The 18351-nt window shown below is 41.0% G+C and overlaps 1 protein-coding gene across 2 annotated transcripts; it reads right to left on the bottom strand.

Annotated features, from left to right (window-relative positions):
- Positions 1-117: 117 nt before the first annotated feature.
- On the bottom strand, positions 118-18228 carry sfpq (splicing factor proline/glutamine-rich). 2 transcript variants are annotated; one of them, XM_074686800.1, is made up of 12 exons: positions 17271-18227; positions 16519-16707; positions 16126-16427; positions 15936-16031; positions 15389-15585; positions 15189-15273; positions 14936-15047; positions 14781-14829; positions 14568-14674; positions 508-556; positions 333-416; positions 118-246 (listed from the first exon to the last, which is right to left on the bottom strand). In XM_074686800.1, exons 1-10 carry the CDS (start codon positions 18087-18089, stop codon positions 530-532), a joined length of 1983 nt encoding a protein of 660 aa, XP_074542901.1. In that variant the 5' UTR covers positions 18090-18227; the 3' UTR covers positions 118-246; positions 333-416; positions 508-529. The 2 variants fall into 2 exon arrangements, with proteins under 2 accessions (XP_074542901.1, XP_074542900.1); XM_074686799.1 differs by lacking the exons at positions 118-246; positions 333-416; positions 508-556 and adding an exon at positions 5209-12060 and having other exon boundaries at positions 17271-18228.
- Positions 18229-18351: the final 123 nt, after the last annotated feature.

Raw genomic sequence — 18351 nt, 5'->3', positions numbered from 1 at the left:
ATGACTTTATTATGTTTTGTATTCATCCTGCTGATACTCTTAGAAACAGTTTCCTAAACCTCAAAGACTTAAAAGGAACCATAAGGGAAAAAAAATTCAAACTAAGAAAAACAAAAACCATTGATTCAGTTTGGATGATTTATTTTCACTCAAGGCAAACAAACAGTGCATCTTTTCTCCAGACTGCAGACTGTTTGTCCTCTGCTGGACGCCTCTGGTACTGCAGCAACTCCACCTCCTGCAGATCTGAAGAAGAGACGCAGAGGAGTTTAAATAAATGATCTTCATGACAAACATAAAAGCTCTGAATGATGGGCAGTAGAGGAGCTTACATGGCGGTCATCCTGGTGACTCCACACTGAAGTCTCTGGGCGTTGAGCAGCTCCGGCTTTTATCAGACATTAATCTTCATTAACCTTCAAAACAAGGAGAATTTAATGTTTATTCATGTTCCTAACAGAGAAAAAAGACAGCAGCCCTACATTTTTTCAGTTCACGTGATCTCACCATGATTTAAAGGTGAAGTTCGTCAGCCTCCGTCCACTGCTCCAGGCTCCTGTGGTGAGAAACAAACAATGAGTGTCTGGGGATAAACTGATGCAGGTTTTTACCTTCACTGTTTTCTTTACAATAAGAATGATGAGTTTTGTTTGCTATGTAAGCCATCCCTGCTTTGATGTTGCCACTGTGCTGAGTGTGTGTTTGTGTGTGGACTCATTACACAGAGATGTGTTTGAAATGTAAATATGAGATATGATGTGTAAACATTTTCAGTATAGGTTGGTGTATTAGTGATGTGTAGATTGAGTGTCAACGTGTAAATGCAGGTTGAATCTAAGAGACATCACAGCACCTAAAGTGGATTCAATAGTTTACAAACTGCAGAGAGTACAAGTATAAATCTGGACGTCAAAGTTCAGTTACAGAGCCGTATGAAACTGGACTTCTTACTGACACGTCAGCAGAGCTGGGAGCTGCACCACGACAGTGTGCAGGAGGAGAGCTGGTCTATTCAGAGTCAGTCTTGTAGACTTTGGGCACTGCCCACTGCTGGCAAAGGGTTGTTCTGGCATCACACTCAAACTCACAGATGGAACAGATTGGCAAATTGAGATTTGGTTAGAAAATGGATCACAGTGCAGACAGAGAGAACTTTGTTAGCCTCCATGGGCCTGGATTCATGGTTGAACTAAGAGTGGTTCGCTTTGAGAACCAGACACTTCAGATTGCACCACGGTCTTTTGAAGCTTAAAGACCAGCCGACAAAGCAGAACGCCACAGTAAGGATGATGTTTGAGACTGACCAGCTCCTGAAGTGACAGAGCATCGAGTTTTAACAGGAAAAACAACAAAATGAGAAGTACTGAGAGAGGGAAGAAGCAGGAGAGTCCAGCAAAAGTTGTTTTTCGCAGAAGAACTACGACAGTTTTCTTTCCTCCTCCTAAAGATGAAAATGAACCAGGTTTAAGTGTAATGACATGTTGCCATATATGGTCATCCATGTATCGACCACTTGAGCTATGAAGCCAAGACGTCTGAAACTGGAGTCTGCTCTGGTCTAAGTACAGTTTGAGTTGTAACACATCTCTAACACGTGACTTAAACTCTATGTTAACTGTCTTGCATCTGACTTCAAGTGTAACATAGGTCCTATCAATTGTTAGACTGAAGCAGAGGTTTCAAGGTTAACTGTTATCCCTCTGGTGGGCCTTGAAAGTACTGCAGGTAAATTACAAATCAAACTATTTGTAAAGCACTTCTCATACATTAAAACATAGCACAAAGTGCTTTATATGTTAAAAAGTAGTAGTTATTTTTTGGCCAAAAAAATTTACAAGTGCATCAAAGATTTCAAGATATTGATCTGAAATAGTGAAGGCAAACTTTCACTAGCATTTCTTCTGGTTATGGGTTATAATGATGGAGGAAAATACCACATCTGATTCATTAGGACAGTTTATCATTTTGGTTGGGATTGACTAAACCTCAGTGATTGTCTGGTATTTTGCTGCTTCAAAGTGAGTTTACCTAGGGTATGGCCTCTACTGTTGCTGGACTAGTTGCATCTACAAGAGATAAAACTTCAGCTCTGTTTCCACCAAGCGGTCCAGTATGGATCAGTTTAGTTTAGCATGGGTTGGATCAGTAAAGCCTGATCCTGTTTGCTTTTTCACAACCAACCAAGCCTTCCTTGGTAGGCGGTGTGTAAGCCAGATGCTTTCAGCTATGTAATGGCGTAAGCGTGACAGCATGGTGTACCCCGCTAATGAATCCAACGAAGAAGAAAACCACGACACAATAAACAAAGAGCACACTGTTCTTAAGATGCCATTTCCCAAAGAAAAAGAAAGCTATGTTCACAAACTGACTGGGCTGGAGATTAAACATGGAAGGGTTATGCATTGTTCTTCATTACAGCCGTCACACGAGAAGAGACGAATCTATTGACAATTCATTGATCAACAGACTGAAGTGTTTCTAGCGCCACCTTCTGGGGTTTGATCAGTGTTACAAAATGTGGGACAGTACGGGTCAGTAACTTGGGGACCTGTCCTGGTGTTAGTCAAAGAAAACACTACAAAATGTGTGCCATACCTAGACAAACTGAACTGAACCGCTTAGTGGATACAGGGTTTTGGTCGATCGAGAGAACTGGAACAGGATGATACTCAGGTTGGCTTTATGTCCAGGAGAAGTTGGTCACCAAACGCATGTCAAAAGTCATAATGTAGAAAGGTACATGTTCACAAACCAGAATGTCTGATTCTTTCAAATCCCGCCCAGAGATACCCCAGCACTATTCACCTTCACTGCAAACACATCCCCACCCAGTCCCACAAAGTCCACTTTAGTATCAGAGAGATTTCACAGCCAGAAAAAAAAAGATTCGTGAGCAGTGACAACAAATAGAAGAGCTCTTCAGCTGGTTCAGCTCAAGGTACTTCAGGAAAATTCACATGTTCTTGTTCGAACTTTTACACCAACTAAGTTCTTATATGATTTTATATGTGTTTAGAACCAGAAGATAAACAAGTGTCAAAGTGTGGATGGTTTAAAGAACTGGTTCAGTTTTGCACAGTTGTGCATAAAGACTGTATGAGGACCAGACTAGCTAGCATGGAGTACACTTGAGGGTACCCAACCAAACAATCTGTAGGTTATTTCATGAGGAGCGTAAAGTCTGTTCAACAGGTCATAGAGACGTTAAGAGTTTGCTATGTTGCAAAAGTTTTCCACCAGCATCCCATGAGTTGGCATTCTTGTTTCAACGGTTGCAAAATGACCTGCCTATTCCCACCACTAATGACGCATTAAGATGGTAAATAATAAATGTAAACAGTTTTAAAAGATTCTGCAAAGACTCAGAGAAAGTACAACTGTAAAACCCTTCAGGATACAGGATTAAAGTTCAGGTCATCGTTTTGCTTCTGTACGTGAGAAGTTTTCAGCAAAAGTTACAAACAGTATTCTTCTTCTCATGCTCACACACAGAGAAGCCAAAGTACTACAACCACACACACACTGCACGAGCTATAATGCTTTCACAAACACACACAAAAGGTTGAGATCTGCACTGTGATGCCATTCTTTACAAGTGTGATGCCAGAAGCCCTGTAAACACTGTGTCACTGTGACGGTGAGCGATGACGGGGTATGAAAGGGGACAGAAAGAAGAGAACACTGTGCATCTGGTATTATAAACATGGATGGGACACTTACCTTACTCGTTCAGCTGATCTGTGTAAGCATACTTCTGGCTGCAGTGCAAACATGTCCAGGCTTTACTGTCCACTGACTTCTACTCATCGTCAATGTAACCCAACTGCAGAGAAGAGCCTCTACTGTGGACTGGAGCAGCCTGTCTCTGACAAGCTGGCTGACAGCAGCTAACACACCTCATTTATCCAAACACATGAAACTTAGACACACTCACTCTGGAACCACTCACATCTTCGTCTCAAACACAAGGTGCACGGGACTTTCTGCGTCAGGCAGGTCGCTGAGGGGGAGGTTCTCCGAGTCTACTGATGTAGAAAACCATCAGCTAGTTTTCTCCTGAGAGACTCAGAGGGAGGGTTGTGGGGGTTCAGAGCCGTGATGGGATGGGAATTTTGTCTGGCTTTAAGTGACAAACTTATGGTCACAAATATTACAACAGTACAGTCACATAATACTGATAGCACAACTGTGCTCTGAAAGTCTTTGAATTAGCTCTAGATTCCTGAATGGCTTAAATAAGGAACAACTTGAAGGACCATCAGAGCTCCTCGACTTTGGAACTTCCTGCCAGCCGAAATAAGGCGTGAAGAGTCAGTTGCCTCCTTAAAGTCACTTTTGAAACTCAATTTTATAGACTTGCTTCTATGTGGTACCAGCTTTTTGTCCTTTATCTTTTTTTTAAAAAATCTTTTATCTCTTCCATTTCTATCTTAAGTAGGTTTTACTGTCCAGTTAACTTTCTTATCGTTTTATCCCTTGCTCATCCTTTTTTTCATCACTTTAATTGTATAAATATGTTATTCCATTAATACTCTTGGTATTGTCTTTTTATACTCGCTGTCCTGTTTTATGCTCTCTATCCCTTTTAATTGCTTTTTCTTTTTCTTGCTGATTGATGTTTTTAGCTTTTGTTGTGGTCCTCATGGTCTCATTTTACTTTACACGGTTCTTATATTGTCAGGGTTCTTTTGTCATGAGAAACTCTAGTATTTCCAAGACTGTCTCATCCAAACTTAGACTTTCTGTTTAATTTTCTGTGTGCTGAAGCTTGTGTTCTTTGTTTTTATGTCCTGACTGTTAAAGCACTTTGAAAACTTCTGTTTTTAATAGTGCTATACAAATAAAGTTGCCTAAACAACAACTAAGGGCAAGGATCTTACAAGAACTGGGCAACCTGCTTGAGTGGTTTTAGTTCAGACCAGGGGTCACCTACCTTTTTGAGACCAAGGGCTACTGATAAAAACTTTCTAAACAAATTTGCACTGATCAACTTTAAAGACTTCTTAAAAGATTAATCATTGAAAATGTGGTAATACCATGTGAGTAGACTGTTCACAGGTCAATGCTAATTATTTCACAATTATTAATAATTATTTACACAACGATGGTAGTAAGGAGCTCCATTGTGACCAGTGCTTTTGTTTTCGGAGATGCCTCGCAACATTTTCAGCGGTGACCCCTGGTTTAGAGCCTCATTAGTGGAATTTGACCTGGAACAGTCTGGGACTGTAGGATCTCAGCCCTTTAATTCAATTACTTGCTGTCAGCAGATCTGAAATAAGGGAACCTAACCAGGGCAAAATAACCAGACGTAGTTTGACAATTAACGCATTAACACAAGTACTTTGGAGTGGGAAAGATTCTTCACCCTGATATGAAACGGAGGGGCAAGGAGGCAGCTGCAGCAGAAACAGGAAAAAAAATCAACCATCCAGCTAGTAACAGGTTATGATGACTGGAAGCAACCAAAGGTAAGGTGCTTCACCAGTTTGGGAGTTTCTTTAATTTCCTAAATAGACTATAAGTGGATTACATGTTAAAATAAATCTCATGCTGAAGAAGATTCCCACCAATAAGAAACTTCTGTCACCGGCTGATGACATTATTTATATTAAGGAACTTGTGCTCCACATAGCCTTTCCTAGATGTTACCCAAAGTGCAATCCTTTTTTACAAGTGGATGGTGGATAGGCCACAAGTATCATGAAGTGAAAGCTAGATTACAGGCCTAATCCAGTGGTCTGGCAATAGAGGACCAGTTAACAGCTTTGATTTCTTCATTTCTCCATGTAAAACATGCAGCAACTGGGGTGAAGATGCTGCATAGCAGTTACAGTTGCACTAGCTGGTGGCTTCTTTCCCACATGTCACTCCCCACCCTCAGCCAGTTTTCTGCTTTATCCACAGTCCTGTCCTTGGATCAAAAGCACAAAAAGTCAACAAAAATCTAAAGGAGAAATATGCAACAGTGGGGACATGGCAAACATTCTGGTTGGTCGCACCTCACTGGTCATCTCTGAAGGATGTCCACATTTACAATACAGTTTCATCATTTACTTCAATATCACTTGGCAAAGCAAAATTTAGAGAAAACCAAACCTCTCCTTTCCCCCTCTCCACTGTTGCTTAATGAGGTAGAGAAGAAGGGGTAGGTAGAGCATACAGCGTAACTGAAGGTGACGTTACAGCCCTCTCAGAGACATGTCTTAAGTCTTTTCTCCATTTCCCTGATTGTGGATGAATAGGAAAAGCCAAATTATGCTTCCCCTACCTTGTCTTTAAACATGACTCTAAAAACTGTATTCGATACCTACACTCATCAACACGTGTATGGTGAGGTGATGTGTACAATCGACCCTGCTGGGGGCGAGTCCTTGACAAGTACACTAGTTTTCCAAATGATGCTGTCCTTGTCCTCTTTTCAACATTTCTCCACATACCCTGCTCTACTTATTTCTCTATCCTGCCGTTTGGGTTTGTTGGAAGGTGAGAGCTTGTATGGACGAGGGGCTAATTTGACCACACATTTGAGAAGGAGATTCCCACTTGATATCCTAAGTGATCTACTGGAGTCCTATTCAGAGAATTGTACTCTGTTGTTGGAGGGACATAGGGGGTCATAATCTACATGGTAGACCATGAATATTGAGATGAGCACTCAATGGGAAAGACTCTTCACTGAGCACTTGGAAAAACACAGGGCAGAACTAACAGTCAAAGGGAATTGTGCTCAAAGATGAAGTCACTAAGTGCTCTGTCATTGGGACCGCAAAGAGTTCTAGTCAGTCTGCTCAATCCTGAAAACTGTAAAAAGTTAAGAATTGCTCTACAGATTCATGGGTAATAAAATAATAAGTTTAAAGTACTTTGTTACTTAACAAAAAATTATTGTCCCACATAAGATGTTGAGCTCCTATCGTAACAAAACCACTTCATCTTTAGCTACAGACTCTGGGTTTCTTGGTTAGGACTTTCCTTGTCATTGTCCAACACCTTTACAGACGGTCAAACCTGTTAAAGAAAAACAAATTGTACACAACACCAAGACAGACATAACATTACAAGACTTTGGTTTTAGCAAAGGTTGATTCAACGAGAAGTTGCCAAACGTTTCCCAGAACTCTTATGAAGTATTTCAGAAGTAAAGTGATAATAGAAAGTCCCACTTACCCTGAAAACGTATGTAATCACTGGTAATTACCAGTTCCTAATTAACTTCAAAAGTACCATGTAGCAGGAACATGCTCTTGGGGTACTAATCACGCTGAATTCTTTACACTTTACAAAATAATATCTGAACTGTTTCCTTACCCCATCTACTGACTGAATCACTTCTAAGGGGTGAATAGCAAACATGTCACATTATCCATGATTAACTTTCTATAACCAATTGATCTCACCTAATTTCTTTACGTGCAGGATAATATAAAAAATGGAAATGTAACCCTGAAAAAATAAATTCACATTATCCGAGCTATAATTTAAGTCAACTTAAATAATATAAATCTCTTAAGATAAGAGAAGTCTAAACGAAAAAGAAAATTCCTTTAAGGTTATCACTGGTACCACTCAGTGTGGAAGAGGTAAAAATGTAAATCAAGGTATCTTCCTCATAGCTTCAATAGTCAGTGGACCATTGGTCTGTATGGTACTGCATCTGATATAGTTTTGAGCAGATACTCAAAGGTGTCATTAACTCACTGAGAGTTCAGAGGGGCTTGTTACAGGACTATCTGTGCCTGAGACCCTCCAACCACTCTTAATAGAGAGATACAGTCTCTGTGGCCACTGTGATTCTGAGCTGATGTTCTGCCCTCCATTTGTAGGTACTACCATGAAAACAGAGGAAAAAGAGCTTGCACTTCTTCTGGCAAGTAGCAAGAAGTAGAGCCAATGTGTTCCAGAGAAACAGAATCAGAAATAATTCCAGAGGGCAGTAAGTTGGATACCTGTAACAGGATTACAATTGTCTCTAGATTATATATCACTTAAAAGGGGGTGTTTAAGGAGTGAATTTTATACTTTTGCCTCCAAAATTAAAGTGTAAACGTGTTTATCAAAGGTGTTCAGAAACATGGTAAGGGTTGTTGACTATAGAATTCAGCAGAGCTAATCCAAATCACTACACGGTCATCCGCGTATATGTAAATCTCAAAGTTTTAAGGTCTGTCCAGTGTTCAGCCTATCCAGCCACAAATCCCTCGACAGTCCAAACCCATTAAGGTTGGTCAAACCTGTTAAAGGAAAAATGTACAGAACACAAACACGTAACATTTTGAGTGAACACTCCATGACTTGAAACTCTAAAGCTAAACTTGTACAGTGTCTTTCGTGTTGTGAAGCCTTATAACTTCATGCTATTCTACGAGTTTTAGTAACTGTGCAAAATTTAGTATTACAGTGTGCACAAGAATATGGTTAATACATTTTTCTCATAGTGTCTTATTGTCATATCAAGTTCTTTTGGATGTTTTTTTTTTTTACAAATGAAACATGTCTAAATCAGGGTTAAGTTTATATAACCAGTCACAGTAACAAATCGAGTGACTGCAAAGATTTGGCAAAGACACATAGTTCTCCCGATGATCTTGTGAACTACAGTGTTTTAAGTATTTTGAGTTGTTCTTTAAGACACTGTTTGAAGGTTTATACACCTTCAGAAGCCTAGAGTATAAGTCAAGCTCCTGCCAGGGCAAAACTTGAAAGTGCCTCTCTTCATCACTCAGCAGAAACAATGACAATCATTATATCTGTTAAGAAGGTTAAAATCAAATGTGTTCAATCCCAAAGTATGTTGTTAACACAGGAATACTTACATTCACGCTTACCCATTATTTCGTCTTACCATACAACGCTAGATATACTTGCTGAGGCAAGTCTGGGTCCATCTGACGCCCACAGAACAGGTACTGACATGATTAATTGGAAGAAGCTAAAGTGGCAGCATTTATACCTCTTTAGAGTGACTAAGTTATTATTTAAAAAAAAATACAATTGAAGCATATTTTTGGACAAAATGTCTATCTATGAATGTATGGGCTATGGGTACAATCTGCCGCTGTGTTAGAATAGGATTGCCCACTCATAGATTCAAACACAATGACTCATAATCACACTAGTTTAACTGTAACAATAAACCCAAAGCAACAAAAAGGATGGCAAAATCACTTAACATTTCCACCAATTGTCTTTTGCATTGGGGTAAGTTGCTTGGGATTTTTAATGATCAAATCAAAGCCATGAGGTAGACTGAGGAAATTTGTTTGCTGTCCAAAGACCTGCTGTTGGTTTTGTAAAAACCAAAAGCCAGCCAGATCATGGTGCTGCCCAATGTCTGCTAACAGTGTTACTGCAGAATGTGCTGAAAGAACTTTAGTCAGTCACATGGCGAGCCAATGTCAAATGTCAGTGTTTCAGTCAACATTATACATTTATAGTCTCTAATTCTTGGTGTAAAAGGTTTGGGATGGTCATGAAGTTCTCTTTCACTGACAGATGAGATGAAAAAGAATTCACAAGAAGGAGAAGACGACATGCTGGCAACAAAGTGTTTATACCAGAGACTGTTTTCACCTATGCTCTTTTCAGTGCAGTTCATCCTCTTAAAACCTCAGAATCAAAAAGTCTTCTTCCTGTTGCAGCACAGTAACATGCTGGACTCGGTTTTGCTTCTACTGTTTCAAAAGTAGATCTCAATAACAAGAGACTCCATTCTTGCTTGTGTGCTTGATTCATCATCCATGACTTTCTCCAAGTTCCTTTACAATTGTTTCTTCTTTTGGTAATCATGCTTTCAACAACAATCAAAGAGAGTATGATGACTAAGGTGCAACTGAGGCCTTTTCAGACATGCAAAGGTCCACAAAGTCCCACATGCCACATATGGTAAAAGCTTATTGTAAATAGAATAGTACATTTCTAATTTACCTATGTGTACCAGCAGGGCTGTAAAGGATCACGTGTCACTTAAATCCAGTACAAACTGGGTCTTTTCAGAGGCCATTAGATGCCACATTGTCAAATTTGATTTTAAATTGTGATTAAATCCCTTAAGAAATGACCAAGTAACTGTTAAATGTGCAGTTTGGGATCTGCTTTGTAAATGTTACAAACTGCAGTTGCTCAAAAAGAAGTTTTGACTTTCTTTGCAAAACTTCCTGTCAGTTGTACAGTTGGACTGTAACATTTACAGCATAAAAGCAAAAGCTAACTTCTGTCCAGAAGCAATGAATGAGGCCACTAATCATGAAATATTTAGGGATATTTCAGTTTCATTTCCAGTTTAATCTTAAAGATTCTCAGGGGAATACTGCTCTGAATGGTACTAGGGCCTTATGTCAAGTGAAATATACTGATACTGACTTGATGCCCAAAAAACTAGATTGGCCAGATTTTTCAAGAAATTTCTGCTTCTGGAAACTTTTCAGTTTTTTAAAAATGCACACTAAAGAGTAGCCCAATATTTCAACGCAAATTACACTGGTTAGCTCTTAGGCTACCACTTCATCTGCTCAACAAGGTCTGACACTTTGGCCAAAGCTGTCAGGGCACAGGTCAGCAAAATAGCTGATATTATGGCTGATACGGCCGGTAATTCCATTCACCCAACATCCACACAGGACCCATGCTAAGAATCCTCTGTCACCAAGAGGTTGAGTACTTGATGAGTACAATGTCAATTCTCGTCCACACACACGGACACACACACACACACACACACACACACACACACACACACACACACACACACACACACACACACACACACACACACACACTACCACAAGCTTTCTTAAAGGCTCTATGTGTCATATTTCTCCAACTTATCAATTCATGATAACCACCACAGGTAAGTGCGGTGTCTAGGGATGGGTACCTTTCACATTTGAAACGATAAGATACCAATGGTCGGTACCTTGAAATCACGATCAGTACAAATTTTTGGTACTTTTTGTGTTTATGTGGTAAAAAAAATCTGTTCTTTAATAGTTAAATGTAACTTTTTTTTTAATTGAACATATTTATTCTTCTCTATAAAACCTTATAATTTGTGTTAATGTCCAGCATGTACACTCTACCACTCCCTCACGGTCACAAGGATAATTTTAGGTACTTAAACATGGTACCTTTTGATTTTTCGTGAACTTGCTACTTTTAACAGAATTCAGTCAGTTCCTTTAAAAGTATCTCAGTTGTTACGTACCCCTAGGGGTATCCGACAACTTCAGTACTTCCACATTGAAGTGTAAAAACAGATCACGCCTCTGTCTTAAATATGTATCATGTACCTTGTTGGTGAATCATTCAAGCCTCACCACAGACAAACAAGTTGATAACTTCTTGACAATGAAATAATTAAGTACGGCAGATTACTTCCACATGAAACATGTTGGGCACTGGAGTGTTGCTGGTTATAAACTTGAGACCCCAAAGTAAGTCGTATTGATTGGGATGGCGAATAGAAATCAGGACTGCGGCCCCGTGAACACATAGACCCTTTAAGAAATAATGTGGCAGGTATCTACACTGATTCATTTTGCAAGCAATCCAATTGTTGGGATTATTTTTACGTAATGCATGTTATTAGTTTAAGGAATAAAATGTAGCGGTTTGTCCTGATAGAACCAATGTATCTTTATTGTAATACATGCTTTGACTCCAAAGGTATGGCACAAAACACAGCCATAGAGTAGAGAAAAATTTTACAATTATCACTTCACGGAGACTCACAGAGCATAATATATCTAGAAAAGAAAATTATACATGGGTCAGAAAGAGCTACCAGATCACACGAGGATGACGGGTCTTTCAACACTACCACTGACAGTACAAAATAAAAATGAAAATGTTGACTTTGTGAAAAAAGTAGGCTAAAATTGAACAATTTAAACTTAAATACAAGAAAAGCGTTGGTTTTGAAGAACCTATACAAATTTTGCTGCTGGGTGCATCAAAAAGCAGCATTTAAAAACGGGCTTTTTTAGCAGGACCGTCAAACTCCTCACGGACCCTGCCAAACCCGGCGTTACGAGGACCCCCTTGAGCAAAGCGCTCGTTGCGCTGTTGAGATCAATATTGTGAGGGCGGCAGACAGGGTGTGGAGAAACGGGTTGTATTGACAGTTCATGTCCATATGGAGGGTTTTAAATGGTGTGTGAGGGGGTTTGTTTTATATTGTGTGCAGATTGACAACACAACCAGCAGGAGACACATCCGGAGAAACGGTTCGTTCCAATATGAAGGTCCACAGGTGCCACAGGTTACATACGGAAAAGGAAGAGAGGGTAATGCTTTTGTTAGTCAGTGCCTACCTAGTACGGTCTCTCCTGAGCATGCCAACACTAGCATTTATCTGTACTCATCACTTCATTGAGTATTTTAAAATGCTCATCCTGTTTGTCTCTTGACTAGAACTGTACCTTAACTGAACTGATCATTACAAGTCTTAAGCCACCTCCTTTCTATTTTCATTTCAGTTCAATAAAATGAAAAACTACGTAACCCCTACATTTACTTAAAGGCAACAGTTGTGGCACTGTTTTCTGCCAGGATTCAAACGTATTTCTAGCTGACAACTCAAAGTCATCAAACTATTATTCTTTTATAGCACAAGCATGGGTTTAAACAGCCAGTGACAATAGGAAGGGGCAAACGTATGGATTCTTTTATCAGAATGGAAACAAAAGCCGAGCACTTAGAAACAAAATAGGCAGCAATAGGAGTTCAGCTCACAGCTTTTTTTAAGACTTGGGGAAACGCTGATCCTCTTATCAAATATGGCTTTAATCTCTACCCATGTTGCCAGGTAGATTCAATTCAGGAGGGAATCTTTATTGATATGACTGATTTTCAATACATGCTATATGGCTTGTACTCGAAGCAGAATCATGTTGGTGGTGGATGAATAAAGTTTGAAAGTATCGTGACAAACTTATTGCATTTAAAGAGATCTAAAAAGGACCTTACGTTTCAAATTTGTAAAGTTTCATCAAAGTTAAACTGAAACTCAAAGCTTCAAGCCATATGCCATTCCTTGAGATTCCTTAAGTTTTTTTGACAGGATTGCAGTTCATAAATCTACTGTCCATATACTACCAGAGATCTTAAGGCAAAAACCTTAAAGATATGGAGACTGAAGATGGGTTCTGATTGTGTACAGGATCTGTACTGCTGACACAATGTAAGCACACCATTTTTCCCATCAAGAAAGCAGTTTCTCTCATAAATGTTATTTACATGCCACTTCTGAAAACTTGAAAAGTGTGAGATCAAGTGCTTCAAAGATCAAACCCAACTATCTGCAACATAAGCAGATACAACGGTAACCACCAAACTAACCACAGAGGTTAAATATTACTGAGAGGTGTGTGTTGATTATCTACTTCATACAAATCTGCTGAGCTGATTATCACCACAGCCCTAAACTGAGCTTCTATTCTAATGAGTTTGTAATGTGAATCAAAAACTTGCGCTTTAAAGCAAACTTGACGTGCTTCTATATGTAATGAGACTAAACCAATGTAAACGTAAGCATAACGTGTCTGATATGAAAGGTGCACAAGTTTATTGCAACCTTTTTCTTTTTAATATATCTAGTGTAAGAATAACATCAAACCGCTTATTCAATGATTGATGAGAAAGTTAAATGTTGCAAATGTACGTCTCATTTCAAATCCAACGGTTCACCATCAGCTGAAGACCTGAAGTCCTCCAGATGTTACTGTTTTTACTACAGATCTGGACAGACAGTGCTCAAAGCTTAGTTTACCAACAACATCTTAAAAGAGTCACAAGGATGTACCTAAACCCATCAATCACACCTGCTGTCACAATGTTTATATATATGTTTTTTTTTTTCCAAACACTTCAATACTTAACCGTCTGCCTGCACTAAAAACATTTTAGATGCTAGGTAACTCCAGAGACAATAATAAGAAAGTTAGGGTAAACATGAAAATACACCCCTGCTTTAGTTATACCATCAGCTGTTACATGAAAGGAGCTTTGAAGAGGACTTCACATTGCCACCCTATAGACAACCTTGTGTCTTCCTAGAAGACAAAACTGCTGGACCAGTGAGAAAAAGTGAAGCAAAACGCAGTGAGCACATTGTCACCAGTTAGGGGGGAAAGAAAGCTAGAGTTGCCATTCTTTCTAAGGGCAAGGAAATGTGCCTGTCCAGCCCACGTGAGACAGGTCTTGCAATAGCAGGTCGACAACACAAATGTGTAAGAAGAGTGTGCAGAGCCACTGCTGCCTGTCTACAGCTGAGAGGTCACATCAATAGCAATGTTTTATGTTTTAGTGCAGGTTGACGGTTTTGTAGTTGAAAAGTATTAAACTCAGCTAAGGGGAACTGATGGGGTTCGGTTTACCATTGAATGAAAACTTTCAACAAGCAATAATCCATCTGAGACAACTTGGAGCACAGGGCTTTACCCTTCTCCCATCCCACCTGGCCAGCCAGGCCAGCCTCTGTGCTGAGAATCAGCTGGTAGTCTTTCCAACAGAGAGAAAAGCCAAGCAAAACACATTAGCTACAACTCGCTAAAAGTGGGATACGTTACCATTTCGCTGCCCATCAGTCCTCCTGAAGACGCTCCCATCCCCTGCTGTCCCTCAAAGCCCAGACCACCCATGGGGAACTTTTGGCCAGAAGCTCCAAAGGGCATATCTGACAGAAACCATACAGCATATTTATAAAAGCTTGCTACGAATTAAGGCACAAAAAGATTTGTTATTCATGGATAAATACATTTATTTAATGACTGAAAACTTACCACCCATGCCCATGGCACCTCCAGAGCTCATTCTCATTTCCCTGTTCCTCTGTATGTGAGACAAAAATGAAGCTCATTAATTCACACAAAATACTGATTATGTGTCCAACTTATGATTTCTTAAGTCTCCTGCTCTAATCAGTCTTTTAACTCACATCCATGAAGTTGCCCATCCTGTAGTTTTCCTCACGCTGGCGTCTCATCTGTTCTTCCATTTCCCTCTTGCGAATCATCTCCTCCTCCTGCCTGCGTCGCTCTTCCTCTTGTCTAATCAACAGGAAAACAGTCAAATGTGATCTCTCCTGAACACCACTTACTTCAGAATGTGGAGAACTGCTTCAGTAGATTAGAATAGAATACAATTCAGCTCTATTTACAAAACAAATCAAACAAAGAGACCCCAATTACCTGAGCTGCATTTCCTTCCTCTTTTGCATCTCCTGGCTGTGCATCTCCTCCATGCGCCTCAGTTCCTCCTGTCGCCTCAGCAGATCTGAAATTTAGAATGAAACCAACATTTAATTGTGGAACTTGCTCAGTGAACCAGTACAATTGACAGTTATCAATCACAAAGACTGGTTTGGACGAAATGTTTTAAAGTAACTTGCCTTGTCGGAGCAGGTTGGCCTGATGCTCATGGTAAGCATCTTCCATTTCGCTCTCAAGCTTTTCTCTGGCCTCACGCATGTTCTTCTCCACTTGCTGTCTCTGCTGCTTCTCCATTTCATCCAAGGACTTCCAGCGCTTGGAGTACTCATATTCGAAAGTGCCTGGGCGAGCAAAGCGAGGAGCTTCCTGGCGCTCTCTGTAGAAACAAAACAGTAATAATGCATTTTTTACTTGATTGAAACTGAACCATAAACATTTTTTGTTGACAATGTCTCATGGATGTCATTGGCATCAGCAAAAAACAGGAGGAAACTAGGTGACTTTAAAGAAGTTTCTGCTTAACGTGACCCATTTTCTTATCTATTGTTTACTGACAGCTTGACTCCTGCTACGCCACAAAGGACATTGATTTTTTTTTTCTTTAACAGCTGCAATCCCTGAGCCAGCCCAAGCATACAGCTTCATCTCACCATCTGTTGCTATTGGCCTGAGGTGCTAATCTGCATCATAAAGAGTCAGCTTCGGGGACTTGAGGACTGTGCTTACGCTTGATATCTGGGGTTCTTCTGTGCAAGTTTCTCTGGTAGTCCATCTTCGTCATCAAACTGCTCAAGGGGCTCTACGACAACTGGCCTGGGTGACCTGAAGTGAAGAGCAGAAGATATGAGCAAAGGTTTCCACATACCTTAGAAGAAGAGTAAACCAGACTAAAATGGTACATCAAATCTGAACCCACGTGGTGAGCAGGAAGACTCCCTCATTGCACCGGTCCAAGGCCTTTCTGGCAGCAGGTTTGGAGGCAAACTCAACAATGCCCTTTCCCGTGGAGCGGCCGCGGTCATCCACAACAACAATGGCCCTCTCGACCATTCCAAACTGTGAGAATGCTTCTTCCAGGAGCTCATTGGATACAAATGGTGACAAATTTTTCACAGATAGAGCTGCAGAGTGGGTTGCAAATCGGACACGGAGGGGTCTCCCTCTCATCGGGGTATCATCCAACTCTGCTTTTGCTATCTCAGCAAGTGCGCGGGATTCCTGTGAATAATCAAATGCAGCGTTATTGCAATGGGACTTGACTTTCTCAGGCCACAGAATAAAAGAACATTTTAGAGGAGGAACATCTTACCAGTCGAATGAAACCAAAGCCTTTGGCCTTGTTGATGAAAACTTCGCTGGGCTCTCCATATTTTGCAAACAGCTTTTTAAAATCCTCCTCGGTCAGGTCGTTGGGCAGGTTTCCGATGAACAGACGACACCGTTGAGTGTACGTCTTTTCACCGGGTTTCAGCAGCATAGACAGGGTTGCCTTGAACTCCTGTTAATTAATAATAAAACCCCAGTTACATCTTAAATACAATTACCAAAATTGGAAATTTACGACATCGAGTCGATAATCAGTCATTTTTTGACGTATCTTGACATTTATTTCGTTCTTTCTCTGACCCGCATCGCCCATCCCCCATACATGGTGGGCGACGATAGAAAACTACAATTGACCTACATTTAACATACACGGTTACATGTTACTTTAGGAGAACCCTCTACGTTGTTCTGGTCAAAAAGGGTTAAAATACAACAAAAGAAACATGTTATACTCATTCTTTGTGTCAATTTACTCCGTTTTTTACTTGTTCAGCCGTTGAACAAGATGGCGGATAGCATTCGCGACTTCAAAGGGGTGCGTTCGATGTGCGTCACCACAAGTACCGCTTTTGGCCACACCGGGTAAACGAAAACCTCATTGATTGAATGAAAGAAAACACCGCCCGCTTGGGTTGTAGAATGTGTAAAAACAAACACATTGACCGTTGTATGTTGGCTAATATGAGCTAACGACAATAACGTTAACTGCACAAAAGTGTGTTAAAGAGTACTTACACTTGCCTGGCCACCTTCTTCACCCGTAGTCTCGTTGCTGGTTGTGGGCTTTTTCTCTGGCTCCTCTCTGTCCTGTCTAGCCTTCATGTGCGGAGGCCCCGTCCTCTGGCCTTGTTGAAAGCCTGTTCTCTGGCCTTGATTCGGTCCTGATCTCTGGCCTTGATACGGCCCGGTCCTCTGGCCTTGGTGTGGTCCTGATCTCTGGCCTTGCTGATTCCCTGTTCTTTGGCCCTGCTGTGGCCCCGATCGCTGGCCCTGCTGTGGCCCAGACTTCGGGCTCGGGTGTGGAGGCTGCTTCTGCCCATTAGCATTCCCTTCGGCCGACTTAGGCTGCTGGTTCTGGTTCTTGTTCGCCTGGTTGGGTTGAGGGGAAGTCATGTTCGGTTTCGGCGGGGTTGACTGCAGCTTCGGCTGAGGAGTCTCAACCTTTACCTGCGGAGACTCAACCTTCGCCTGTGGAGGCTCAACTTTCACCTGAGGAGCTGGGGTTGTGGCCGTTTGTTGCTGCGTCTCCTTCTCTTTCTCTTGCTCTTGCTTTACCGGCTTCTGCTGCTGCTGCATTGGGCCTTTCATTGTAAGAGCCGGGCCAGGACTTGGAGGAGGGATAATCGGCTTCGAAGTCATCTGTTGTCCCTGATTGTGCGGCCTATTCATGTTGTTATTTGGTCCCCGTCGGTTCTGGTTTGGATTCTGGAAAGGATGGTTCCTGAAATTAGGGTTTCCCATTAGCCCACCTCGCATCGGGCCTCCGGGTCCACCGCCTCTGCGTTGCTGGAAATGGTTCATCCCACTTCCACGATTATTGTGAAATCGAGACATCGATTCTTTTAGAGTAGTTTATAAAAAATAGTTAAAAGCCTTGAGGATTCGCTTCGTAACAATGGACTTACACCAGTGTTCACAGGCGACAAAATGGCGACTAACGGTTGAGTCAGATGGTTTTTCTTTATCCAGCAAAGCGAGAGCCGCACGACTTCGCTCATTGGTCCACTGCCCCACAGGAGGAGTCAAAGGGGTTTCACACCCAGAATTTCATGAGCCTGGAAACTCAGTTAGCTCTGTTGAAATCAAACGAGTCTTT

This window comes from Halichoeres trimaculatus, unplaced genomic scaffold (genome assembly GCF_033239565.1).
Source record: "Halichoeres trimaculatus isolate MK-OKI-2021-1 unplaced genomic scaffold, fHalTri1.1 fHalTri1_scaffold_14, whole genome shotgun sequence".
In the NCBI taxonomy this organism is placed as follows: domain Eukaryota; kingdom Metazoa; phylum Chordata; class Actinopteri; order Labriformes; family Labridae; genus Halichoeres; species Halichoeres trimaculatus.
The sequence above is the reverse complement of the archived record's forward strand: the minus strand, read 5'-3'. Positions and strand labels throughout refer to the sequence as shown.

What these genes read in the sequence shown, in the direction of transcription:
- sfpq (XM_074686799.1), bottom strand. Translation starts at nt 18,089, where the DNA reads ATGTCTCGATTTCACAATAATCGTGGAAGTGGGATGAACCATTTCCAG. An exon ending in GGATGGGCAACTTCATGGAT is followed by an intron (nt 14,830 to 14,935) that starts GTGAGTTAAAAG and finishes TCTCACATACAG; the next exon opens with AGGAACAGGGAAATGAGAAT. An exon ending in GACTGATGGGCAGCGAAATG is followed by an intron (nt 12,061 to 14,567) that starts GTAACGTATCCC and finishes TGATCTCAACAG; the next exon opens with CGCAACGAGCGCTTTGCTCA.